Raw genomic sequence first — 26,849 nt, forward strand, 5'->3', positions numbered from 1 at the left:
GGAATAAGGGGAAAAGGGGCTTTTATCCCTTTATGATAAGAAAAGACTAGTGATATTGTTGAGGAATCATGGGAATATGGTATATGGAAATTGGTATGTTGTAAGTAGGAGAAATGTAATTTAAATAATGGTCTCTGTTTTTATATATATGTAAAAAATAAGAATATACAAAATATTTAATTGGTTTTACAGAAAATATATATATGAGCCGTATTTATATATATATATATATATATATATATATATATATATATATATATAGACACACACACTTACAGGGAGTTATTTATTACCATCAAGTAGAATTAGGATTTTAGGATATATTCCAACATATTGTCATTGATGAGTTTTATGCTTTTCTTATAGATGGATAAATATTTGTATTTATTTATTTATAGAGAACAAGTTTGGTTTATCCCTTACTGTTCCTTATTTCCAGAGCTGAAAATACTAAATACCAAAAATAGAATACTCAAAAGAATGTAGTCCTGTTTCTATATCATGTGCAGTTCTGTTTCTATGTTTGTATTTAGGTGTGTATTTAAATTCGGTTCACATTGATGGAGCTATACACGTGAACAAGGCTGCAAGACAGCCGAAACGCGTTGTGTTAATAAATACTACTAGTTTGCGAATTCCTGAGTGTGCGTCTTCACTGTGCAACACTGTGCTAGTGTTGTTTTCTTTTTATATATATATATATATATATATATATATATATATATAACAATTCTTCTGACTTTGTATATCTTATTTATGAACATATACTGGTATTTTGTGAGAGCTTTTAAGACTTATCTTTCATTCAAATTTAAATTGTCAAGAGATTTGTTAGGCTAGGTATTGCTTTTATCCTTTAAATGGTAGAATTTATTGGGTACCATTTCGTCGATTCTTTCTTGCTAGTAAGGGGGGGATTAAAAGCAAAATTGAGCTTCAGATTAGTAGTGTATGTATATCCACGATGTCTTTAATGGAGAAGTCACATGATGAAGGAACAGATACAGGCATGATGTAGTAAGTCTTTCTCCAAAAATATATTTTTTAGTTTTATTGAAAGAATAAATACATGTAAACAGGTCAATATGTCCTTGTGAGAAGTCACACTTACTACAAGGACAGAAGCCCAAGAACTTCCAAAGTAAATGTAATTCACAGTCCGTCAAGGTTCTGCTAGATAAATTCGCAACTTAAATTCCAGTATAGGTTGGCACATCTTAGTTGATAGCAATCTTTCCCCTATAAAGGTTCATGGCCAAGTTGCGTAAGAATTCCAAAAAGAAAGCAGATAAATGTAAACGAGAAGTCTTAATTTTATATTTACTATATTTGCGGCCTAGGAACGAACCATGTATTGGTTGTTGAAAATCATTATGTTATTGCCAAGACCTTCATATAAAATCTGAAGAAGGTTGATCAAATTACCATTATCAAAAAGACAAAGATGATCACCTTTGCAGCGCCAAGCAATGAAAATGTCACTTACCCAGTGTACATCTGTTCGTGGCATCAGTCGCTGAGATTCACATGGTCTGCATAGCTCGCCATCTGGTGTTGGGTCGGAGTGTTACAAGTTGTTTTTCTTCGAAGAAGTGTTTTCGAGTCACTGGACCGAGTGACTCCTCCTTCTGTGCTCATTGCGCATGGGCGTCGACTCCATCTTCGATTGTTTTCCCCGCAGAGGGTGAGGTAGGAGTTGTACTATAGTAATAGTGCCCGCGCAATGAAATGTGTAAGTATGTACCTATTAAAGCTTTAAATAATATATATACAAATGTACAAAATTGAAGGTAACTTCTGAACTGCTACAGGCTTCCGGGGAGGTGGGTGGGCCCATGTGAATCTCAGCGACTGATGCCACGAACAGATGTACACTGGGTAAGTGACATTTTCAGTTTGATGGCATCTGTCGCTGTAGATACACATGGTCTGCATAGACTAGTAAGCAGTTATTTCCCCATAAGCGGTGGTTTAGCCTGTAGGAGTAGAAGTTGTCTGAAATAGAGTTCTTAATACAGCTTGACCTACTGCAGCCTGTTGTGCGGACAGCACATCTATACAGTAGTGTTTGGTGAATGTGTGAGGCGTAGACCATGTGGCTGCCTTACATATTTCATGCATTGGGATGTTTCCTAAAAAGGCCATTGAAGCACCTTTTTTCCTTGTTGAATGTGCCCTGGGAGTAATGGGCAGTTGTCTTTTTGCTTTAAGGTAGCAGATTTGGATGCATTTAACAATCCATCTGGCTATACCTTGTTTTGATATTGGGTTACCTTCATGAGGTTTTTGGAATGCAATAAATAGCTGTTTAGTCTTTCTGATGTTCTTTGTTCTGTCAATGTAGTACATTAATGCTCTTTTGACATCTAATGTATGTAGTGCTCTTTCAGCCACAGAATCTGGCTGTGGGAAAAAAACTGGTAGTTCTACCGTTTGATTTAGATGGAACGGTGAAATAACTTTTGGTAAAAATTTTGGATTAGGTCGTAGGACGACCTTATTTTTATGTATCTGTATAAAAGGTTCCTGTGTTGTGAACGCTTGAATTTCACTCACTCTTCTCAGAGATGTAATGGCGATGAGAAAGGCAACTTTCCAGGTTAGGAATTGTATTCCGCAAGAGTGCATGGGTTCGAAAGGTGGGCCCATGAGTCTTGTTAGGACCACGTTTAGGTTCCATGAAGGAACAGGTGGTGTTCTTGGTGGTATAATTCTTTTAAGACCTTCTATGAATGCTTTGATGACTGGTATCCTATACAAGGAAGTTGAATAGGTAGTTTGCAGGTATGCAGATATTGCTGCAAGGTGTATTTTAATAGAAGAGAAGGCTAGCTTTGCTTTTTGTAAATGGAGCAAGTAATTTACTATATGTTTTGGAGTTGCGTCTAGTGGTTGTATCGGATTATGATGGCAGTAACAAACAAATCTTTTCCACTTACTTGCGTAGCAGTGTCTAGTGGATGGCCTTCTGGCCTGCTTTATGACTTCCATACACTCTTGGCTAAGTTGTAAGTGTCCGAATTCTAGGATTTCAGGAGCCAGATTGCTAGATTCAGCGATGCTGGATCTGGGTGTCTGATCTGTTGGTTGTGTTGCGTTAACAGATCTGGTTTGTTGGGCAGTTTGATGTGGGGTACTACAGAAAGATCTAGCAGTGTTGTGTACCAGGGTTGTCTTGCCCACGTTGGTGCTATTAAAAAGAGTTTGAGTTTGTTTTGACTCAATTTGTATACTAGATAAGGGAGGAGAGAGTCAGAGGAGGAAAAGCGTAAGCAAATATTCCTGACCAGTTCATCCATAGGGCATTGCCTTGGGATTGCTTGTGTGGGTATCTGGACGCAAAGTTTTGGCATTTTGCGTTCTCTTTTGTTGCAAATAAGTCTATTTGAGGTGTTCCCCAGAGTGTGAAGTAGGTGTTCAGAATTTGTGGGTGGATTTCCCATTCGTGGACTTGCTGGTGATCTCGAGAGAGATTGTCTGCCAGTTGATTCTGGATCCCTGGAATAAACTGTGCTATTAGGCGAATTTGATGGTGGATTGCCCACTTCCATATGTTTTGAGCTAATAAGCTTAACTGCGTTGAATGTGTTCCTCCTTGTTTGTTTAGATAATACATCGTTGTCATGTTGTCTGTTTTGACAAGGATGTATTTGTGGGTTATGATTGGTTGAAAAGCTTTTAGTGCTTGAAAAACTGCTAATAATTCTAGATGATTTATATGCAGTTTTGTTTGATGTATGTTCCATTGTCCTCTTATGTTATGTTGATTGAGATGTGCTCCCCACCCTGTCATGGAAGCATCTGTTGTTATTACATACTGTGGCACTGGGTCTTGGAAAGGCCGCCCTTTGTTTAAATTTATACTGTTCCACCATAGAAGCGAGAGGTAAGTTTGGCGGTCTATTAACACCAGATCTAGAAGGTGACCCTGTGCTTGAGACCACTGTGAGGCTAGGCACTGTTGTAAGGGCCTCATGTGCAGTCTTGCGTTTGGGACAATGGCTATGCATGAGGACATCATGCCTAGGAGCTGTAGTATTGTTCTTGCTTGTATTGTTTGATTTGGAGACATGTGTTGAATGACTCTGTTGAAATTGTGAATTCTTTGTGGAGTTGGCGTTGCCACTCCTTTTGTAGTGTCTATTATGGCTCCTAGATATTGCTGTACTTTGCTTGGCTGAATGTTGGATTTTGCAAAGTTGACGGTGAACCCTAGTTTGTAGAGGGTTTGTATGACTTGATTTGTGTGGTTTGAGCATTGTGTGAGCGAATTGGTTTTGATTAGCCAGTCGTCTAGATACTGGAATACATGTATTTGCTGCCTTCTGATGTGTGCAGCGACTACTGCTAGGCATTTTGTGAATACCCTTGGAGCGGTTGTTAAACCGAAGGGCAATACTTTGAATTGGTAATGTATTCCTTTGAATACAAACCTTAGATATTTTCTGTGTGATTGATGTATTGGTATATGGAAATATGCGTCTTTGAGGTCTAGGGTTGTCATGTAGTTGTGTTTTTTGAGCAATGGTAACACTTCTTGTAGTGTGACCATGTGAAAGTGGTCTGATTTGATGAATGTGTTTACTACTCTGAGGTCTAGAATTGGTCTCAGTGTTTTGTCCTTTTTTGGTATCAAGAAGTACAGTGAATAAACTCCTGTGTTTATTTGTGTTCTTGGTACTAATTCTATTGCATTTTTTTGCAGTAGTGCTTGAACTTCTATCTCTAGAAGCTGTGAATGGTGTTTTGATAAATTTTGTGATTTTGGTGGTATGTCTGGAGGGAATTGCAGGAATTCTATGCAATAACCATGTTGGATAATTGCTAGGACCCATGTGTCTGTAGTTATTTCCTCCCATGCTTCGTAATATTGACCTATCCTTCCCCCCACTGGTGTTGTGTGGGGGGGGTGAGTGACGTGTGAGTCACTGCTTGTTGGTAGTGGTTTTGGGGCTTTGAAATCTTCCTCTATTCCTAGGGAATTGCCCTCCTCTATACTGGCCCCGAAAGCCTCCCCTGTACTGTCCCTGGTAGGTGGACGGTGCGGACTGTGAGGTACTGGCTTGTGTGGCCTGACCCCGAAACCCTCCTCTAAAAGGTGTTTTGCGGAAGGTGGAATAAGATCCTCTGCTCTGCGGGGAGTAGAGTGCGCCCATGGCCTTGGCAGTGTCAGTGTCCTTTTTGAGCTTTTCTATGGCTGTGTCGACTTCCGGGCCGAACAGAAGTTTTTCGTTTACTGGCATGTTAAGTACTGCTTGCTGAATTTCTGGCTTGAATCCAGACGTTCTGAGCCATGCGTGCCTACGGATGGTAACCGACGTATTAATAGTCCTTGCGGCTGTGTCTGCTGCATCCATAGAGGAGCGTATTTGATTGTTGGAAATGTTTTGACCATCCTCAACAACCTGTTTTGCTCTTTTTTGTAGATCTTTTGGGAGATGTTCAATGAGATGCTGCATCTCATCCCAGTGGGCTCTGTCGTATCGCGCTAGCAGCGCTTGTGAGTTTGCGATGCGCCACTGGTTTCCTGCCTGGACAGCGACCCTCTTCCCGGCTGCATCGAACTTTCTGCTTTCTTTATCTGGGGGAGGTGCATCCCCAGAAGTGTGTGAATTTGCCCGTTTTCTGGCAGCCCCTACCACCACAGAATCTGGTGGCAGCTGAGAGGTGATGAATACAGGGTCCGTAGGAGGCGCCTTATACTTTTTGTCCACTCTAGGCGTTACTGCCCTACTTTTAACTGGCTCCTTGAAGATCTCCTTTGCATGGCGTAGCATGCCTGGGAGCATAGGCAGGCTTTGGTAGGAGCTGTGGGTGGAGGAGAGGGTGTTAAATAAAAAGTCATCCTCTACTTGTTCAGAGTGTAGTTCCACATTATGGAACTGAGCTGCTCTAGCCACCACTTGTGAATAGGCTGTGCTGTCCTCAGGTGGTGATGGCCTAGTTGGGTATGTGTCTGGGCTGTTATCAGACACTGGTGCATCGTACAAGTCCCACGCGTCTTGATCTTGGTCGTCGTGGCTCATGGCGGTGTGAGCTGGCAAATGTGACGGGGTGTAAGTTGGCGAAGCCGGAGTTACAGGTGGAGGCGAGGGAGGAGGTGTTACCGTCTTAGCTGTTTGTTGCTGAGGAGCCTCTCGTGCTACAAACTGAAGTGTTCTCTTTCTCTTGACAGGTGGAAGGGTACTGATCTTCCCTGTCCCCTGCTGAATAAAGATACGCTTTTGCGTGTGATCCACTTCAGTGGATTGCAGTTCCTGTTCGAATCTGTGTCTTTTCATTTGTGAAGACATAGAATGTTCTTCAGTATAGGAGCCTGAAACTGGGTCTGTTGGTGCTTTTTTCGGCTCCGAAAACCCTGTTAATTGTTTTTTCGGCTCCGAGGTAACCTTCCTCTTCTTTTGTGCCGAAAAATCTTGGCCTCTATGGTCTTCGGCGCCACTGTCTCGGCGTCGATCCGTGTCGACACCGAACTCTCGGTGTCGATGCTTCTCTTTAGCACTCTCTCGGTCCCGAGGAGGCTGCGTGCCGGTGTCTCGACCGGAGTCGGACGATCTCGACACTGAATGGGCCTTTTTCGGTGCCGATTGTTGGTCACCGTGAATTTGGGTTGAGCCATGGCCGGTTGGCAGTGGCGTCCCCTGGGCCTTTTTTAATTTCTGATCTCGACGTCTTACTCACAGTTTTTGTATTGTCGAGTTCGTCGGAGTCTGAATCCTGGATGGAAAAGGATTCCTCCTGTTCCTCTTCTGTCTCGAACTGTCGATGTTCCTTCGGCGTGGACGCCATCTGCAGTCTTCTCGCTCGACGGTCGCGCAGAGTTTTTCGGGACCGGAACGCCCGACAGGCCTCACAGGATTCTTCGCTGTGCTCGGGTGACAGGCACAGGTTACAGACCGAGTGTTGGTCCGTATAAGGATATTTGTTGTGGCATTCGGGGCAGAATCGAAACGGGGTCCGTTCCATCGGCGGTGTTCTCCACGCGGTCGGGCCGACAAGGCCACGACGGTGTGCCGAAATCTACCCCGAAGGGCACCGAAGCGCTTCGGTGTTCAATGCGTCGTCGTATGTGTTTATCTCGAACCGGATCGCAACGATACCGTCGAAAATCTTCCGTTTTCAACTATCTTTCCGTTCCGAAACTTGGAGCGACAGGAACACGTCCGAACCCGATGGCGGAAAGAAAACAATCGAAGATGGAGTCGACGCCCATGCGCAATGAGCACAGAAGGAGGAGTCACTCGGTCCAGTGACTCGAAAACACTTCTTCGAAGAAAAACAACTTGTAACACTCCGACCCAACACCAGATGGCGAGCTATGCAGACCATGTGTATCTACAGCGACAGATGCCATCGAACCTTTCATTACTGAGATTTGTTCTCATGTTGTTAAGAGTGTGTGACCATATTACTCCACGTAAACAGTATGTTGGGAAAAAAGTGAAACTTAATGAGATGAACGCCCAGTGAGAGAGGTAGTGGAATAGCAATGCTGTGAAATAGGAACCTTGGTATTGGGAACATGAGGTAATTAACCGCTCAATGTCAATTATACTTCACATAGTGTAAGAGCTCAACAAAAAGAACATGCGATAAATGGTGCTCAATGTAAACTATACTATTCTGTAAATGGTATGATGGAGAACTACCTGAGTGTTCTTTGGTAATCTATAATTTTGCTTTAAACTAAAGATTTACGCACAATTGGTTATCTGGTAGCATACAATGGAACAATACAAAAGAACAGATAATAGGATGAGAGAGGCTTTAAAAAGCATTTGTTTTTCATACTAATCGCTGGGCAACTGATTCCCACCTACACCTTACACAGTTAATGTTCATTTTCTCTCTATTTACTATATCTGCTTTTGTTTACTGGGCCCAGCTTGCATACTGTGCAACAAGATGACTGAATCGCAAATGTCTCTTTACAGCCACAGATTATACAACAGTAACTACAATCCAGGCCCCCTTACAAGAGAAGCTATCATTACCAAATGTAAAGGTTTATGTAACCGATGATACATCCAATTAATATGGTATTTGTTTGAAAAGATAGTAAATATAAATGAATTTTGTATGGAGTTAATGTTCAGTTACCTCTAATTCCATTGTTCCATTGTAGATGAAAACACAAATGTCCTAAGATCCATACATATGTTAATGAGCTTGCTAGGGTGGGAACACAACAATAGCACCAGCGGAGGAAGATCAATTAGAATAGGTATTGCCAAACTTATAGGCCAACTGTTTTTAGAGGGAGCAGAACAGAAAGTTATTCACACTGCCTAGAGATGACCCTTACTTTGTAGTGGTGGGAAGAAACTGGAAACAAAAGACCAAGTGAACTCTTGGTAGGAAACGGTGGCCAGGCAGGGGGAAAATTATGATTGATATTTCAGAGATTTGGAAATTTTGACAGAAAGGTTTGCTCTTTTTCTAGTGAAATGGCATTCTCAAACTACATCTTCGTAGTAGGTTTTAGAATAATGAAGATATCTCCTATCTCCTTGGATGATGAAGCTGAAAAGAGTGTTTTGGTTTGTACTCAGAAAACCTGCTGCATTGAATGTACTTATCGCAAATGACGAAGTCAGTTTTCCGATAAACTTCCAAAAGACGAGAATACTGTGTCTTGTGATGCGTCCATGCTTGCTACTGGAGTGAGAGGATGACATATGGCCTAGATAACTGTTTAGCAGAGGTACAACAGTGGATCCAGTGCCCAATATTGAGCTCTAATTGCACTTGTGAATCCACTTGTTTGTTTGAAAGTACTGTGTTCTACTACGTACAGATAAGAAGGGAAGATACATTGTCTGAAGGTTCCTTTATGATTGCAAAATCAGTATTAGTAGAACCTCAGCTGCAGATGCCCAGCAAGCAGTGTCTTTGCCCTCTCTTTTTATTCTGATTTCCAGGGTAATAACTGAAAGAGAATTACAAGCTGACGCTATGGCACAAGAAGGGGCTGTAGGTGCATGCTTAAAAATTCCCAAAAACATACATGTCCCACTCAAGTTTTCGCAACAGTTACTTCCAAAATGCTCATACAGCAATGAAATAGAGACAGAAAAGACTTTTCAAAGTAAACATTCTATCTTAACCTCACACTATAGAAAAAAGCAAGCTAATCCCTTGAAATCGCCCTCCATACACAATCAATCTTTGCTTGTTTTTGAACATTTGTAGTAGAACCATATAGCATCTCAAACCTGATCTCAGTGGATATCGGCCAGTCATAAAGGCTGCTCTGCTAGGGGTGCAAAGTGGCGCAGCGGCTATATGATGTGTAAGTTTCACTCCTTCCTTTGCCAGTCGGTCAATGTTGGGGGTCCTGATTGAAAAATAAACATTAGATTTCAAAACCATGGCCAGTATCACCCTCAAACCATTGTGAAAGCAGGCACCCAAGAAATAAGGATTATGTTACTTACTTTGTAAGTATCTATGTGTCGCATATAGTGCTCTAGATCCACTTGCTGTTATGTAGTGTTAGGCTCAGACGTTTACAACTTGCTTTTCTTTGAAGTCTTTTGAGTCATGGAATGGCAAGACTCCTCCTCTTTAAAGCAATGTGCATGGTCATCTTCAGACTGTTTTCAGACACTGGGTATAGGTGTAGTGGAGTTAGTCTTCATAGAGATGGCCATGCAGTGTTAAGGAGAATATTTAAAGTATGTACACATTATCCTGAACAACCGACCACTTCCAGGGAGGTGGGAGGGTGCATGTGCATCTGCAGCACTACATGCGACAAATAAATCTTACAAGGTAAGGAACATAATCCATTCATAGCATTTGTGACTATACGTACACATGCTGTGCATAGACAATTAAGCAGTTAATGTGGTGGCTATCCACTGGGTGTTGCAGATTCTTGGAATAACATTATCAGTAATGCTTGTCCTACACATGCTTGTTGGCATGCAAGGACATCCCCACAGTAGTGTTTGGTAAATGTGTTTGGAGTAGACCAAGTAGCTGCTTTACGAATGTCAGCTATTGCAATATTATCTAAGAAAACCATGGAAGCTGCTTCTTTCCAGCAGAATGTGACCATGGCAGGACAGGTAAGGTCCTCTAGGCCTTGACATAGCAAGTTTGAATCCATGTGACTATCCATCTAGCAATGCCTGCTTTAAATAGTGAAAAACTGTCTGGGGTTCAAGAAAGCTACAAACAGCTGTGTGTCTTCCTAAATGATTGTGTTCTGTCAGTGTAGTAGAGCAGTGCTCTTTTACATCTTAAGTGTGAAGTGTTTCTTTGGCTACCGAATGAGGATTGGGAAAGAAAACTGGTAGCTTAATAGCTTGATTAAGATGAAAGGACGACAGAACTTTAGGCAAACATTTTGGATTAGGTTTTAGGACTACCCTGTCCCTGATGAAACTAAAAAGAATAACCACTCTAAAGTCTCTTCTCAAAGAGATGGCTGCATCTAAAAATTTCAAGAAAGGGACTGAAGTGGCAAGGAATGTAAGAACTCAAAAGGGGGCCCCATGAGTCTAGATAGTACCACATTGAGATTCCATGTTCGGGCAAGTGGTTCTTTGAGGTACTACCCTATTCAGACCTTCCATCAACATTTTGACAACAGGTATTTTAAACAGGGAAGGCAGTTCTATGTTTTGCAAGTATGCAGCAAAAGCTGCAAGGTGAATATTTATGGATGTGTAAGCTAGACCTGACCTTTGGAGATGTAGTAGGCAGCATAACACATTTTGTAATGTAAGGGCCAATCAGTTAAAATTCAGATTTCTCAAACCGTTGTCTTTAAGCTATTACATCATAAAAACAATACACATACAATAAATACTTCATAGTTTAAAGGAGACATAAAACAACCTAGACCAAATCCATAAACCTTCATGATGGCACAAGTCTATTTCTTAAACAGAACCTCACTAACTATTCCTTTATGGATATTACATGTTTCCTAAGATATGTCAGGGAAACAATTCACGAGTGCCCCATAAATATAAAATGCTACAAAATTATAAACATAATTATGTAATTTGTTTATTTTGGGATTACCACACTTCATAAACCATAAAATAGCTCATTAACACTTATTTTACAGAAGTGATAAACCTCCCTAAAGAACGTTAGATTCAAGTACCTTAAGTCCATTAGGAATATTACTGCTTGTCTCCTCTTCCTTACAGCTTATTTCCTCAGACTAGGTCTCAATAATGTTTTCCTCTGATGTAAAAACCAGAAACCATCCTAAATTATATGGGGATGATCACATTTAGTTTTTAATCCACACTTACAAATGTTGCTATTATCTATAAGAAACTGCTTTGCAGGTGAGAAAAAAAAATGGATTCACCCCACTGCTAATTCTTAGTAATTCCTGTTTTATGTCTTCGTTGGGCCGCTTTTCTAGGTACGGAAAAGTATTTCTTGTATCCAATAAGTTCTCAAGTGGCATACACATTTTTTGACCTCCAAATATTTTGAGTCCTCTAACCTAGCCATATGTGTTGTCAACCTTCTCAGCTCACCTCTAATTCCCAATTTTTTATGTACATTTAGTTGTATTTCCAATCTTTTACCCATGTTGTGAATCCTTTGCATAACTAGCTTTGCCCAGTTCAATTCACTATCTTTAATTCCAATTTGTCCTGGAACAGAGATTTTTAAGGAATCTCTGTGAGCATTTCTGTTCCAAAAGCTAATCACACTTGGGTAAGCTAAATCACTGCAAGGCGTTAGGGCCAGTCTCCATCCGAAAAGCCAGAATCATCGAGGAAGGTTGCAAAGTCAAAAAAATGTCTCAACCATGTACCTTTCTCCTACTCCTTATAGATTTTACCAATGGTGAGGCCTTAGGTGACCCGGCTTTGTCAAGGACTCCCAGACTGGGCTCAGTTGATATCTTAAACCCCACACCCTCTGTACTACCCACATCGGGATTTTCGAGGGGGAATGGGCCGGTTTCAACATTCAACCTCTTTCCATTCCAATCCCGTCGGGTTGATGGCCTTCTTACCTCTCCAGGCTTACTCAAAGGCATAATACTTTTAGAGCTATTTATCCTATATGACTTTTATCCATTTCTAGCCACACTCCCCCGCCTCACCAAACCACTACCCTCCACCTGAGCCCAAGACATATCCTTTTATCATGTGACTTTTAAAACCCTTATTAAGAAAGGTCCAATTATAAATTATTTTGCAGGGTGATTTGAAAGTCCCAAAGAGAGTTTGGTGAGGTTTGGTAACCTCTTAGTTTTTGTGGTTCTCAAAATGCGGAAGAAGGCTTTAGATTATAGCCAGCTCAGAAGGCTGAAAAAGTGGTACACATGACACGCTCACACTGTTTGCTGCTTGCGTCCGTATCTGGGTAAGCCAGCATGTTACTGTGGCGGGCACAAGTAAGGATAGTCACTGACATCTGCAGGCTAGTGGTGATCTGCCAAAGGGTCAATAGGGTCAATGTGTTGAGCCATGCAGTAACATGCAAATCTTTACCACCCAGCTGCATAGCAAGTTCTAGTGATGGTTGTTCTAGTGACAGCCCTCACGCTTCCTTAAGAATGTCCATACATTCTGCTGGCAGATTTAGGTATCCAAACTCTAGGTTTTCAAGAGCCAGATAGCTAGATTGAGCATTTAAGATCTGGGTGTCTGACTGTCCAATTTGTTTATGTGAGAATATCCTACCAATTTGGGAGCATCTTGTGAGGGATCATTGACAACTCTAGTAATGTGGTGTCCTGTGGCTGTCGTACCCATGTGGGAGCTACCAGAATTAGAGTAATGGAAGTTTGCCAGAGCTTCCTAACCAAATATGGAAGCAGTGGGAGAGGCAGAAAAGAGTAGGTAAATATCCATGACCAGTTCTTCCAAAGTACATTCCTATTGACTGTGGTTGATGATAACTGGAGGCGAAAACGTTGGCATTTTCCGCTGCTGCAAACAGATCTAGCTTTGGTGTACCCCATTTTTGGAAGTACCGGTGAAGAATTGTGGGTGGAGTTCCGGCCCGTGGACTTGCTACTGCATCCTGCTTAGGAGATCTGTAAAGTCGTTGTCTACTCCCGGAAGATCTTCTGCCAGGAGTTCAATGTGGTGTTGCCGTGACCATCTCCATATGTTCTGTGCTAACCGAGACAGAAGTAGACAATGAGTGCCTCCTTGTTTTTGTATGTAATATATAGCTGTCATACTGTCTGTTTTTAAAGGGGCTAACTTGTGATAAGTGTATGAAAGAATAGCCTAGAGTGCTAACTCAATAGCAATAAGCTCCAGAAAACTGATGTGATGAGTTTTTGTTCAGCAGTCCATTCTCAATATACTGTCATTTCTAACATGTGTCTCCCCCTATCCCGTAAGTGAAGCATCTGTGGTAATGGTCACCTGCAGAAGTGGGTCCTTGAAAGCCTTCCACGCAGCAGATTGTTGCTAACCTCCCATTGCGGGAAACGATGAACCAATGACTGAATCAACTCTAGATCCTCCAAGACTGCCTTTCACTTGTGACCATTGCTAAGCACTCCTTTAAGTGGTGTGTGTGCAGTCTTGCATGAGGTACAGTGGCTATGCAAGAAGCCATCATACCCAGTGGACGCATTACCGTCCGAACTGGTACACAAAGTTATGGCTGAACGAGAGCAAATTGGTTCTGAAAAATGAGAACTCTGAGGATTGGGGTAAGCATTGGATGTGACAATGTTGAGAATATCCCACAAATAGGGCTGGATCTGAAGAGGTTCTAGATGTGACTTTGTCGCATTTGTGTTGAAGGCCAAACTCTGGAGCAGGGAGATAGTAGCTTGTGTATCCTGTTCACATCTGACTATCTGCACTCTTTATCAGGCAATTATCTAGATAAGGAAAGTCAGGAATACCCTGCCTTTGCAGGTGAGCAGCTAGTATTCATAGACATTTTGTGAATACCCTTAGTGCTGTTGTCACTCTGAATGGTAGCACTTTGAACTGATAATGGCAACCACTTAGCACAAACCTCTGATAATTGTGGTGCTCTGGGTGAATGGGAATATAGAAATATGCGTCTTTGAGTTTGAGGGCTCTCATGAGCTGGCCTTCCTGCAAAAGTGGAAATACATCCTGAAGGGTCACATATGAAAATGTTCCACTAGGATGTATGGGTTGAGTGGCCAATGCTCCGTCTTTCTTGGGGATTTGGAAGTATAGTGAATACACTCCGATGTCCCGATACTTTTTTTGAACTGGTTTGATGGCTCCATTTGGCAAGAAGAAAATTAGTTACTTACCTGTAACTGCAGTTGTCCAGTATGGGTATCTTTCATAGATTCACATGCTTGATTCATCCCCGTAGTCGAGGTGGGAGCCTCACGGTAACCTCAAATACACAAATCAGTAGGTTTAAAACCACTGGGCCTAGGTAGGCCCCATAGGCTATTTTATAGCTTATCCATTTTGTTTTGTGAAAAGACCCAAACTTTAGTGCCATCCAATCAGGCTTCAGCACCCTCCCAAACACTCCCAACAGAGGCTGCTTTCCCTCAGATTTTCTAGTACAACTGAAGTCCAATATCTGTATATTAGGGGAGCCTCTGAGGGGAGGAGGGTGGGTCGCATGTGAATCTATGAAAGATACCAATACTGGAGAACTGCAGTTACAGGTAAGTAACTAATTTTCTTCTCCAGTATTGGATCTTTCATAGATTCGCATGCTTGAATCAGAGTAGCGAGCAGTAATGTTGGAGAATCAGTGAATTAATCTGCATCTTGCTTTATAGCAATTCTCCGACTGATATCAATAATCTTAATAAATATAACAGTAATACGAAAAACTGCATCTCTGCATATCATGCTATAAAAATGTGTTCCTGTTCTTATGAAGTTTAGAACATTTTAGCACAATATCAAGAAGCGTTGGTATTACGGGCAGTACCAAGCAAAATACGATACTAATAAGCACTGTAATATAAAAGTAAATGTCAATGAAATTGAAGAACCATATCGCACATACCTTGATTGTGGGGGTGGGATGTTGTAAGAGGCTCATCTTAACGAAATAAATGCCTCAGCACTGCCTGCCCTACCGCTGCATCCACGTTACTCGTTTCTTCGAGACAATAGTGTTTCATGAACGTATGCTGGCTGGACAATGTGGCCGCTCTACAGATGCTATGCAGTCACACTCCTGCGAAGAGTGCGGCCGAAGTGGCTACCGACATTGTAGAATGGGCTCTCACCTTGTTGTGGAGCAGTTTACCAGCCTGAGCATGACAGAATTGGATCGCCAGGCCAATCCACCTGGCTATCGTCTGCTTGGACACTGTGTGGCCCTTTTTTGTCCCACCAAAGGCCACGAATAACTGGCCTGACTTACGTATGCCTTGCGTTTTCTGCAGGTAACATTTTAGACACCTTTTTATATCCAGCGAATGTAATGTCTTTTCTGCTACTGCCTGCGGATTTGAAAAAAAGGTTTTTAAGATGACTGGTTCATTCAAGTGGAAAGTTGAAGGAACTTTCAGGATATACTTAGGATTTGTTCTCAGGATAACACCAGAATTAATGAATTGGAGGAAAGGCTCTTTATTAGTGAAGGCCTGAATGTCACTCACTCTTTTGGCTGAACTAAGAGACAGTAGTAACGCGGTCTTCCATGAGATGAACTTGAGATCAGCTCTGTGGATCGGCTCAAAAGGAGCTTTCATGAGTTGCATTAGGACAACATTCAAGGACCATAAAGGCAGAGGTTTCCGAACTGATGGAAAAGCACGGAACAGGCCCCTCATGAATTGCTTTCCAATCCTGGTGGAATATAACGAGACCATGTCTTGTGATCTACGGTATCTCGAGATCGCTGCCAGATGTACTCGAATAGAGGAGTATGAAAGTCCTGACTTTGCCAAAAGCAACAGATATGGCAGTATTTGCTCTGGAAGAGAAGAGATAGAATGTATACCTTCCGCTGCACACCATACACAAAAACGTTTCCATTTACGTTTGTAAGTCTTATTGGTAGTGTCAGCTCTAGCTTTGGCTAAGATTTCTCTACACTCTGAGGAGATGTTCATATTTACATACTCATTGAATTCAGGAGCCAAGCCAACAAGTGAAGCGATGAGGGATCCGGATGTCTGACTTGTCCCTGGTGCACTGTCAAGAGAGTTGGACTCTGTTTGAGTTGCACATGTGGCTGTTCTGAGAGCATTAGGAGCTCCGTGTACCAGACCTGTCTGGGTCACCTGAGAGCTATCAACAGAAGGCGACAACCCTCTGTCTTCATTTTCTTGATGACTCTCGGTATCAGCGGGATCGGAGGAAAAGCATAGGCATAGACCCTGGACCATCTCACCGAAAACGCATTCCCCCACAATCCTTTCTGGGGAAGCCAACTTGCATAATAATGGCATTTCTTGTTTTCGTGGCAAACAGATCGAGATTTGGTCTGTGTAGGAAGTTGGCTCTGTATGTACTATTTCAAAGTAAGAAATAGCATGCACAGAGTCCAAGGGTTCCCCTTAGAGGTAAGATAGTGGCAAAAAGAGAGAATTCTAATGCTCTATTTTGTGGTAGTGTGGTCGAGCAGTAGGCTTATCAGAGGATAGTGTTAAGCATTTGTTGGACACACAAAGGCAATAAATGAGGAACACACAGTCAAAGACAATTCCAGGCCAATAGGTTTTTATATACAAAAATATATTTTTTAGTTTATTTTAGGAACCACAGGTTCAAGATTTACAAACAATACTTTAAATGAAAGATATTTCACTCAGGTATCTTAGGAACTTTGAATCATCACAATAGCACGTACAGTTTTGGCAAAAATGTCAATAAGCTATTTTCAAATTGGACACAGTGCAAAAATCAACAGTTCCTGGGGGAGGTAAGTATTTGTTAGGTTCACAGGTGAGTAAAGCACTTACAGGGTTCAAAGTTGGGTCCAAGGTAGCCCACAGTTGGGGGTTCAAGGCAACACCAAAGTTACCACACCAGCAGCTCAGGGCCGGTCAGGTGCAGAGGTCAAAGAGGTGCCCAAAACACACAGGCTTCAAAGGAGAACAGGGGTGACCCGGTTCCAGTCTGCCAGCAGGTAAGTACCCGCGTCCTCGGGGGGAAGACCAGGGGGGGTTTGTAGGGCACCGAGGGGGGGGGGGGGGGGGGGGGACACAAGAAGGCACAGAAAGTACACCCTCAGCGGCACAGGGGCGGCCGGGTGCAGTGTGCAAACAGGAGTCGGGTTTTAGATAGGAAGTAATGGAGGGACCCAGGGGTCACTTCAACAATGCAGGCAGGCACGGGGGGGCTCCTTGGGGCAGCCACCACCTGGGCTAGGCAGGGGGTCGCTCCTGCACTGGAGTTCGGTTCCTTCAGATCCAGGGGGCTGCGGGAGCAGTGTTGGTTCCAGGCGTCGGGTCCCTTGTTATAGGCAGTCGCAGTCAGGGGGAGCCTCTGGATACTGTGTGGGGGTTCAGGGGGATCGTCTCTGGTTACTCACGGGCTCGCAGTTGCTGGGGAGTCCTCCCTGAGGTGTTGGTTTTCTACAGGTCAAGCCGGGGGGTGTCAGGTGCAGAGTGGGAAGTTTCACGCTTCCGGCGGGAAACGAGAAGTCTTTAAAGTTGCTTCTTTGTTGCACAGAAGTTGCACGTTTTTGAACAGAGCCGCTGTTCATGGGAGTTTCTTGGTCCTTGGGTGCAGGGCAGTCCTCTGAGGCTTCAGAGGTCACTGGTCCCTGTTGGATGTGTCGCTGATGCAGTTTTCTTCGAAGTTAGGAGACTGGCCGGTAGGGCTGGGGTCAAACCAGTTGTCATCTCCGTCTTCTGTGCAGGGCTTCAGGTGAGCAGTCCTTCTTATTAAGGTTGCAGGAATCTGATTTCCTGGGTTCTCGGTGTCCCCAAATACTAAATTTAGGAGTGTTTAGGTCTGGGAGGGCAGTAGCCAATGGCTACTGTCCTTGAGGGTGGCTACACCCTCCTTGTGCCTCCTCCTAGAGGGGAGGGGGGCACATCCATATTCCTATTGGGGGAATCCTCCAAAACCAAGATGGAGGATTTCTAAAGGCAGGGGTCACCTCAGCTCAGGGCACCTTAGGGGCTGTCCTGACTGGTGGGTGACTCCTCCTTGTTTTTCTCATTATCTCCCCTCGACTTGCCGCCAAAAGTGGGGGCTGTGTCCAGGGGGCAGGTATCTCCACTAGCTGGAGTGCCCCTGGGCATTGTAACACGAAGCCTGAGCCTTTGAGGCTCACTGCTAGGTGTTATAGTTCCTGCAGGGGGGAGGTGTTAAGCACCTCCACCCAGAGCAGGCTTTGTTTCTAGCCTCAGAGAGCACAAAGGCCTTTACCCCAGGGGGTCAGAAACTCGTCTCTGAGCAGCAGGCTGGCACAGACCAGTCAGTCCTGCACTGAAGGATAGGATAAAATACATGGGGCATCTCTAAGATGCCTTCTGTGCACATTTTTTAATAAATCCAACACTGGCATCAGTGTGGGTTTATTATTCTGAGAAGATTGATACCAGACTTCCCAGTATTTAGTGTATCCATTATGGAGCTGTGGAGTTTGTTTTTGACAAACTCCCAGACCATATACTTAATATGTCCACACTGTACTTACAATGTCTAGGAATAGACTTAGACACTGTAGGGGCATATTGCTCATGCAGCTATGTCCTCACCTGTGGTATAGTGCACCCTGCCTTAGGGCTGTAAGGCCTGCTAGAGGGGTGACTTACCTATGCCACAGGCAGTATTTTGTGGGCATGGCAACCTGAGGGGGATGCCATGTCGACTTTGCCTTTTTCTCCCCACCAACACACACAATCTGCAATGGCAGTGTGTGGCACAACACATGCTGCAGACCTTGGAGACCTTCCCTAGTCACAGGGCCCTTGGTACCTTTTACAAGGGACTTATCTGTGTGCCAGGGGTGTGCCAATTGTGGAAACAATGGTACATTTTAGGTGAAAAAACACTGGTGCTGGGGCCTGGTTAGCAAGGTCCCAGCACACTTCTCAGTCAAGTCAGCATCAGTATCAGGCAAAAAGTGGGGGGTAACTGCAACAGGGAGCCATTTCCTTACAGGATCCCTCCAGGTTGCATAACATATCTGTACATAAGGAAAGCTGGTTCACCTTCAGGGGCATAGACCCACTGATTAATTACGAGCTGTGTCATCCAATAGTATTTATGTATGTCTGGTAGGGAAATCCCTTCTTCGTACCAAGTTAGCATTAGTTTCTTGAGTGCTATCCTTGGTGGCCCCCGTCCCAGAATAGTATCAGAATTTTGCTTCTGATTGCTTAAGAGTAGGATGATGAAACCGCATAGGGCATATTTTAGAGCACATATAAGAAATGGGGTAGTGTCATAATGTTTAATAGAGCTGCTTTCACTAGAAGGGACAGCGGCAGTGCCCGCCAGGGTTTAGCATCTCTCTTTAAATGCTCGAGCAGTGGCTCTAAATTGCGAGCAAAGACACGCTCAGGTCCTCCGTGACATATGTCCGTAAGTAATGTAATCCCCCTGTGACAACAGTGGCCTCACAGTCCCGGGTTAATCGCAGGGAAGGGCTACAAAGTATATATATCAATGATTTATTCCAGTTTATAGTGCATCCGGAGTGGTCATGATATAGAGTAAATATGTGCATTATTCTGTCTACTGTGGTGACTGGGTTTGAGATATACAGCAAGATGTCATCAGGATATAAGGAGATCCTATCTTCCCAGGTGTCTAACCACAGGAGCCCTCTTATCAAGGGGGCTCACCTAATACAAGCTGCTAAGGGCTCCAATATCAGGGCAAAAACTAGGCGGGGTGTGACAGCCCTGGAGAGTGCCGCGCGGAAGGCAAAACACCGAAAACGTCCCACTATTCACCGTCACCTGCGCAATGGTATAAAAGATGCACCCAGCCCTGAAAAGATGGGTCAAAGCCCAATTTGGGGAAATCATGGAACATGAACAGCATTTGACCATATTAAAAGCCATCCTTGCATCTAGAAAAAGTACAAGGGCATCCTCATGAATATTAGGTGCTTGTCCCAAGATGCCTTGTAGGTGCTGCAAATTGAGGAAAGCGTTACAGCCCAGCATAAAGCCGGATTGGTCTGGATGAATCAGTGTTGTGATCACTCAGACCAGACGCGAGGCCAACAATTTTGATTACATTTTACACACTGCATTTAATAGGGAAATGGGCCTACATGAGGCGCGTTGATCTTGCGGTTTGCCATCTTTTGTGAAGAACCACTATGCTGGCCAATCATTGATCCTTGGGCAGGGATCCCAGTTCACGGCTCTCTGTGAACATATTCAAGATGGGGTGGAAATTTGGCAGCTTCAAGCTCACAAAGCTCAATGGGCAGTCCATTGGGGCACATGGCTTTTAAGGATTTTATAACTCGAATGGTCTATACAATCTCTGCTTCCATGAGGTCTTGTTGTAGGAAGGTCCCATCAGGTGATGAGAGGCCTGGGAGGTGAATGTGAGCCAAGAATTTCACACCTCCTCAGCCATAGCTGTGAGCGCCAGTACAGTTGTGTGTAATAGGCCACAAAGGTGTTTGCCACGTCCGTCCTGCCCCTTACTCAATTCCCCCGATCAGTCAATATTTCTAAGATCCACCATTTGTCCCTTTCCCTCTTGTCGAGCCAAGCCAAACGTTTCCCGGCCTTGTATAGACAGTGTTGAGGTGCTTGATTACTGGCCTTAACGGTCTCTCCCGCTAAATCTCTGTATTCCTTCTGCTTTATAACTAAAGTATGGAGCAAGTCCCTGCACTCTAAGTCAGTAAGACTGGATTCTAAGGGCCTGATTACGACTCTGGCGGTAAAAACCACCAGGGCCATGGTCCGCGGGAGCACCGCCAACAGGCTGGCGGTGTTCCTTTGGGCATTCTGACCGTGGCGGTACAGCCACGGCCAGAAACGGAAAGTCGGCGGTGTACCGCCGGCTTTCCGCTGCCCAGGGGAATCCTCCATGGCGGCGCAGCTTGCTGTGCCGCCATGGGGATTCCGACCCCCATACCGCCATCCTGTTCCTGGCGGTTTCGGCCGCCAGGAACAGGATGGCGGTATGGGGTGTCGTGGGGCCCCTGGGGGCCCCTGCAGTGCCCATGCCAATGGCAATGGCATGGGCACTGCAGGGGCCCCCGTAAGAGGGCCCCACTTAGAATTTCAGTGTCTGCTTAGCAGACACTGAAATTAGCGACGGGTGCTACTGCACCCGTCGCACCCCTTCCACTCCGCCGGCTCCATTCGGAGCCGGCTTCCTCGTGGAAGGGTGTTTCCTGCTGGGCTGGCGGGCGGCCTTTTGGCGGTCGCCCGCCAGCCCAGCGGGAACCCCAGAATGACCGCCGGGGTCTTTTGACCGCGGTACGGTCTTCTGGCAGTTCCCGCTTGGCGGGCGGCGGGCTTAGAATCACCCCCTAAGTCTCTAACTCTCTAAAAAGTTTTCCAAGACACGCAATTTTTTCTTTTTTTCCCCACTATCAGTGAGTGTCCCTGGCCTTTTATAACAGTCTTGTATGCCTCCCATAATGTCTGTGCCGAGTTTACTGACCCTTCATTTTCCTCAAAGTACAGCTCCGTGGCTTTGTGAATGCCTGCTCAGTTATGAGGGATCTTTAGGTACCATGTGCCTCGCACTATATTTCTGGTATGGCTACTTGTATATTGCCCAAACCGGGGAGTTGTCAGAAATGCCCTGTGCTAGCTGGCCTACCTCTCTGAAGTGTGGGAGTTGGTGAGTCAAATGAAGGATGCAATCGACACATGAAAGGTTACTTTGCATCCCCAAGCGAAACGTGTATTGCTTCGTAAGGAGATTATGAGCGCTCCAAGTGTCTACAAGTCCGAGTGCCACCAAGATGTCAGCCAGGGGACGTCTAGGGGATTTAACCAGCCTAAGTGGCCAGCAGACATCAGTGTCACACGGGGTATTGTTAATGTCCCCACCCATCACCAACTCACCCGTGGGAATGTGGAAACGGAGAGCACTTAAGTCTGTGAACACAGCATCATGTAGTCTTGGGGGTAGGTATACCAAGATGACATTCGCATTCTACCCTCCCTCGACCCCGAGATATCCACATACCTCCTGTGTGTTTCAGGCCAGATATGTTGAACAGTGAAGGGTGTTGCTCTGTGTATGAGGATTTCCACTCCGCGAGAGCCTGTGGTACAGCCAGGGTGAGCTACCATTCTATATACACACCTGTCCATAGCCCAATATGCATTGCCCTGGAGATGCATTTCCTGAAGGAGAACTATATCAGTCGAGTGTCCTTTGAGAAACTGGAGTATCACCCCTCTCTTGATTTTATCCCCCAGCCCATTGATGTTGCAGGAGAGCACTTTTAGTCTAGCCTCCACCTTCTTTGGACCCATAAGAATGGTAGGTTAAGGGAATGTGGGCTGGTTCAGGTCAAGACAGAAGAGGCAAGGGACTGCATATTAATTCTCCTACCAGGGAATTGTGTCTGTTTAAGTGATAAAATGTTACAAATAGAACTGCTTAACAAATAAAATAGACCCCCATTATCTCCCCACTCCAGGCCTCCGTGCATTGCAGACAGAAACATGCCCACCTCCCCAGCAATGCAGAGCGCCTGTCGCCTCAACATAACATACTAACTGTGGGTCAGTGGGGCCAATGCCTAAGTGCCCCCCTCACCACCCCTAAATATAACAAGAAAACCAGTGTTACCAAAGCACTACACATGATCAAGTGAAGTGGACAGCCGTCACTCCTAGCAGTCTCTTCTATGCTGCATTAGTCACATTTATGGGTCTAAATCATTAGCTCTGTTGTCATCTGGCCTGATGAAACTGAGGACAAGTCATTAATAGTTTCATCAGGGAAATTTGTCACCTATAGTCTGGTACTTGAGCACTTATGGTGTTCGCTGCTGTGAAGAGTCGTAGTGTTCCTGCTGGTCAGCAGCTTCACTCCAGGGTTCCAGAGTGCTGGATTTTCACCCATGTCTGTCTGAGTGCACCCGGGCCTTCAGTCTGTCCACCTTCCCCCAGCCCTCAAGCCAGTCCCAGGCTTCTTTCAGTGTTGCGAAGTACCATGTTTTGCCTTTGGCTGCCCCCGCAACTTTGCAGGACAGATCATTGAATATTTAATGTCTTGGTCTCTCAAGGCGCGTTAGATTTCAAGGAAGTTACTTTGCATCTTTTGGATCTTGAGGGTAAAGTCTAGGAAGAAGATGATGGAGGCATTTTTTATGGGTGAGAGGCAGTGCCGCTCAGGATTCTGCAGTATTACATCTCGATAGTTAAAGATGCGGGCTATTATTGGGCATGGTGGCGCACCCGGCCTCGGTGGGAGGCCTAGAAATCAATAAGACGTTCTACCAGAAATTATTTGGACAAGCCTTGCATATGCAGCTTTTTCAGGATTAGATCCTCGACAAACAGATCCACCGCTGGCCCCTCAGATCGATCGGGCACTCCTACTATTCAAATGTTTTGCTGCGTTCGGCCTCCATAGTCTTCCAGTCTTGCCTCCAGAGACCTAGAAGTAGCTTGCAGCTCACCAATTTGGGCTGTAAGTGACGTTGTATCCACAGTAAGGACGCCCACAGAATCTTCTATCTCCTTCACCCTTTTATCCATTTTGCGCAGGTCTGCCCGCATCAATGTAACCTCTATTGTGACCAAGTCAATTATGGTTTCCACGGAGCAACGCTTCCCCTGGATTGTTGCCATTATAGCATGTAGAGTGAGTTGAGCCCTCTCTGAAGGGTCAGTGTCCGTTGCAACTTGTGAGGCGGGGGCTGCTCCCCCTCGGGGGGCCTCTTTTGAATACACATACTTTTGAAGTTTGGTTTAGGTGGCACCTTTCACACCTTTGCCTCCTGCCACGTTGAATGCTTTCTGTCTTGCAAAACCATTTCACCTGTGGCGTCTGGGTCAAGACGGGGCAAAGAGGTCCGAGAGGCACAGGGTACTCACCACCTACTACTTAGTGGCATCGAACATTCCACCAGCAGTCTGTCTGGTGTTCCAACTTCCCCCCCAGATCCCCTGCCCGCTGCTGATGCATTAGGTCCAAGTACAACCTAGGAGTCCAGACCCCCAATGACAGGGGCTCTCACACCAGGACACACCTTGTAATCACCAAGTCTGGTGTGTCTTGCTTCAATCGTTTTCCACTGAAATGGATCACTTTGCTGTTACAATAGGATGTTCCACTAAAGGCCCACCAGGTCACACTGCTTTAGTTGTAGGCTCAGGGCTGTAGGCTCCGCTCCCTCCATAGCACACTCCGCAGATCCCCCAAGTAGTCAGCTGGGCAGTGTACTACGCAGCACATTGCGTGCCTCAACATCCACCTCATAGTAATCACAAGATCTATTTCTATTCTCTGTGCTATCATCTGTCACCAAGCGCAGGGGAGACAGCTCTCCATGGCCAGAAGCCAGGCCCTCTGTCAGTACACTATTTACAGCAGCGCACAGCGGAAGGAGCCGTCTACGCCGTTGCTTCGTTCAGGGACAATTTAACTCCTTTTTCACCTCAGGGGGGATTTTAGCCACCAGTATGGATACCGTGTGTCACCTCCCTAAGTCTGCTGACTCCACTTACAGATATTGTGGCCTGTGGGCGATTCCACCTGGCTGATCTGTGGCCACCCCGCCTTATGCTGCTGTGTCCCTCTTCGGTCCTGCGTTTCTTGTTTTTGGTGTTCTTCACACTGCTGCCTGGCAGGGTTTGTCTCTGTGTTCAAAGCGCCAGGCCCACTACTCCTGCTTCCGACCTCCGCCTCACGAGTGACAGCGCACAGTCATTGTCTCTCTAGACCTTTTTCGCTCTCAGTTTGCTCCGGGCCTCCCAGGGGATCACCTGCTATGGTGGCTGATACCAGGAGACACCACCTCCCATATCATGGCTCAGCTCCTATTGCAGTCAGCCCCACCGCATCCAACGCCACACGCTAGGCCCTGGCTCTGCACCGTTGAGTAAACCTCTCTACATTAACAGTCCCCAGTGCAGCATCAGAACAAAATTATTTGTGCATTTGGATCTTCTCTGCAAGCCTATGTCAGTACTGGAGCGTGTTCACAGAGAAGGACGGATATTTTTCTGGTTTGTGAGGAGATTGTGCTGATGGATGCAGGAGCCTCTCTAAAGAGCGGCTAGCTCATAAATAGTACAAATGTTGATGAAGCAGAGCATATCAGGTGACAACATTTTTAAGCTATATAAGGTCATAAATAGAGGAAAGAACAGGAAGGAAGCCAGCAGATTAATCGCCATGAAGGGCTTACCACTGTCCTTACTTAAGACAACTTAAAACATTAAGTAGCTTTCAAACAGGAGAGGTTTGAAGCTCTTCTTAAAGGCCATAGTGGAAGGGTTTGTACACAGCCCCGGAGGTAGGGAGTTACAGGTCCTGGGAATAATTTCAGTGAAGATAAGAGTGCAAAAGACCTTGAGAAAAGATACAGGAAAGTAACATCCAGATGTTGAGTTTGCCATTTAAAAATCCGGGCTAGGAAATGCCAGGCACGAGAGAGGCTGAATGCATCAGATGTGAAGAAGAGTGCACACTTAAAGTGTGGGTAGACAAAATGGCATTATCTAAAAGAATATGGCATCACCCATCACAGTAATACTAAAGCAAATTGTGTTGTTTCTCAATCTTCAAGACTGAGGGCATGTGCTACATATGAAGGGGTGATCTGCACTGGACATCTATTGCTCACCATTGGATCATCATCAGGGTGGAACACTGAAGGTGGTCTAAATAACTGCTTATTTTAATTCCTTCCATTGGCCAGTTTTTAATAATTTATGGATATTTACTAAAATCCATGCCCCTTGACTTAGAGCAAAATGGACATGCTGCTCACTTTAAGGGATGTGAAAAGACACGGAGCTTTCTTCTCCTTAGTCACAGGAATTATTCCACTGCTCATCTGACTGGGACACTGACAACATACCCTGAAGCTGCGGTGCCTTAGTTAACCTTTGCCCTACAGTTGAGTACATGACTAATTGCAAAATTTATCTGTAATACTGCATGCCGCGTTTTCCATTGGGTTACCTTCTTTGAGACCACCCAATGGGTTTCCTTTTTTGAGGCTGACCCCGACTTTTTTGTTTTTTTTCTATCACTTTGGCAGCACCCTGCATTCTCAGAACATGACAGGTTACAGAATGAGCTGACCAAAAGCAGAGAAGGGAAATTAGCAGAAGCCAGGAGAAGTGTGGAACCTACCAGAGACATTTAACACATTTGTTCATATGCTCTGGGTCAGCCAGGATGCCCAATCTGTGCTGGAAACCAAAATGGACATTGTGGACACAGCTACCAGACTACCTTTCACACAGCTGCCTCAGGCTTAAGGAACCAGGTTGAAGATGTCCAGAGCAGTGTGTGATTTATCGAGTACTGTGTTAAGACTTGGAGGGTCACTCTAGAAATTTCACTTCAAAGAGCTAAGAATAGAACTCTTCCTGGAGGAGTGACTGTGCAAGTCAGTAAGCCTGCAAATGGTTTATCTAACTTCTTAATAACTGAGTGATTCAACAGGGCTTTGGTTCCTCTGCTCCAGTCTCTGGGGTGACTGTTCCTTAATTGGCAATTGCCCAGATACTAAACAAACAGTGGGCTTATAGTTTAAGCGAATCAGTCTAAAAGGAAACTTTCACCAGGAAATGTGTATGTCTTCATTTTTCTGTTATCATTTCTGAAATGCATCATTTCTGAAATCTGGGTACAGCTCTAGTTCATGTTTACTTTGAAAGAGGAAATGAAGTCTGAAATACCAATGCATAGCCAAGGAGAAGTGGGGAGCAACAACATTTTGGACTATCCCCTCTATTTTCTTTTGAGTATATCTTGATAATGTTGTTCCGGGTTTAATGTTTAATGTGGGATAGCTGG

At 44.7% G+C, this 26,849-nt stretch overlaps 1 protein-coding gene across 6 annotated transcripts in view; it reads right to left on the reverse strand.

Moving 5' to 3' along the window:
- Positions 1-26,849, reverse strand: part of LOC138250332 (arylsulfatase D-like) — a 664,413-nt gene that overhangs the window by 567,132 nt on the left and 70,432 nt on the right. For all 6 annotated transcript variants that reach the window (XM_069205101.1, XM_069205102.1, XM_069205100.1 and 3 more), the window contains one exon: positions 9,216-9,337. In XM_069205101.1, coding sequence (XP_069061202.1) covers positions 9,216-9,337 — 122 coding nt within the window. The remainder of the gene's footprint in view (positions 1-9,215; positions 9,338-26,849) is intronic.

The sequence above is a fragment of the Pleurodeles waltl genome, chromosome 8 (assembly GCF_031143425.1).
Source record: "Pleurodeles waltl isolate 20211129_DDA chromosome 8, aPleWal1.hap1.20221129, whole genome shotgun sequence".
Lineage (NCBI taxonomy): Eukaryota > Metazoa > Chordata > Amphibia > Caudata > Salamandridae > Pleurodeles > Pleurodeles waltl.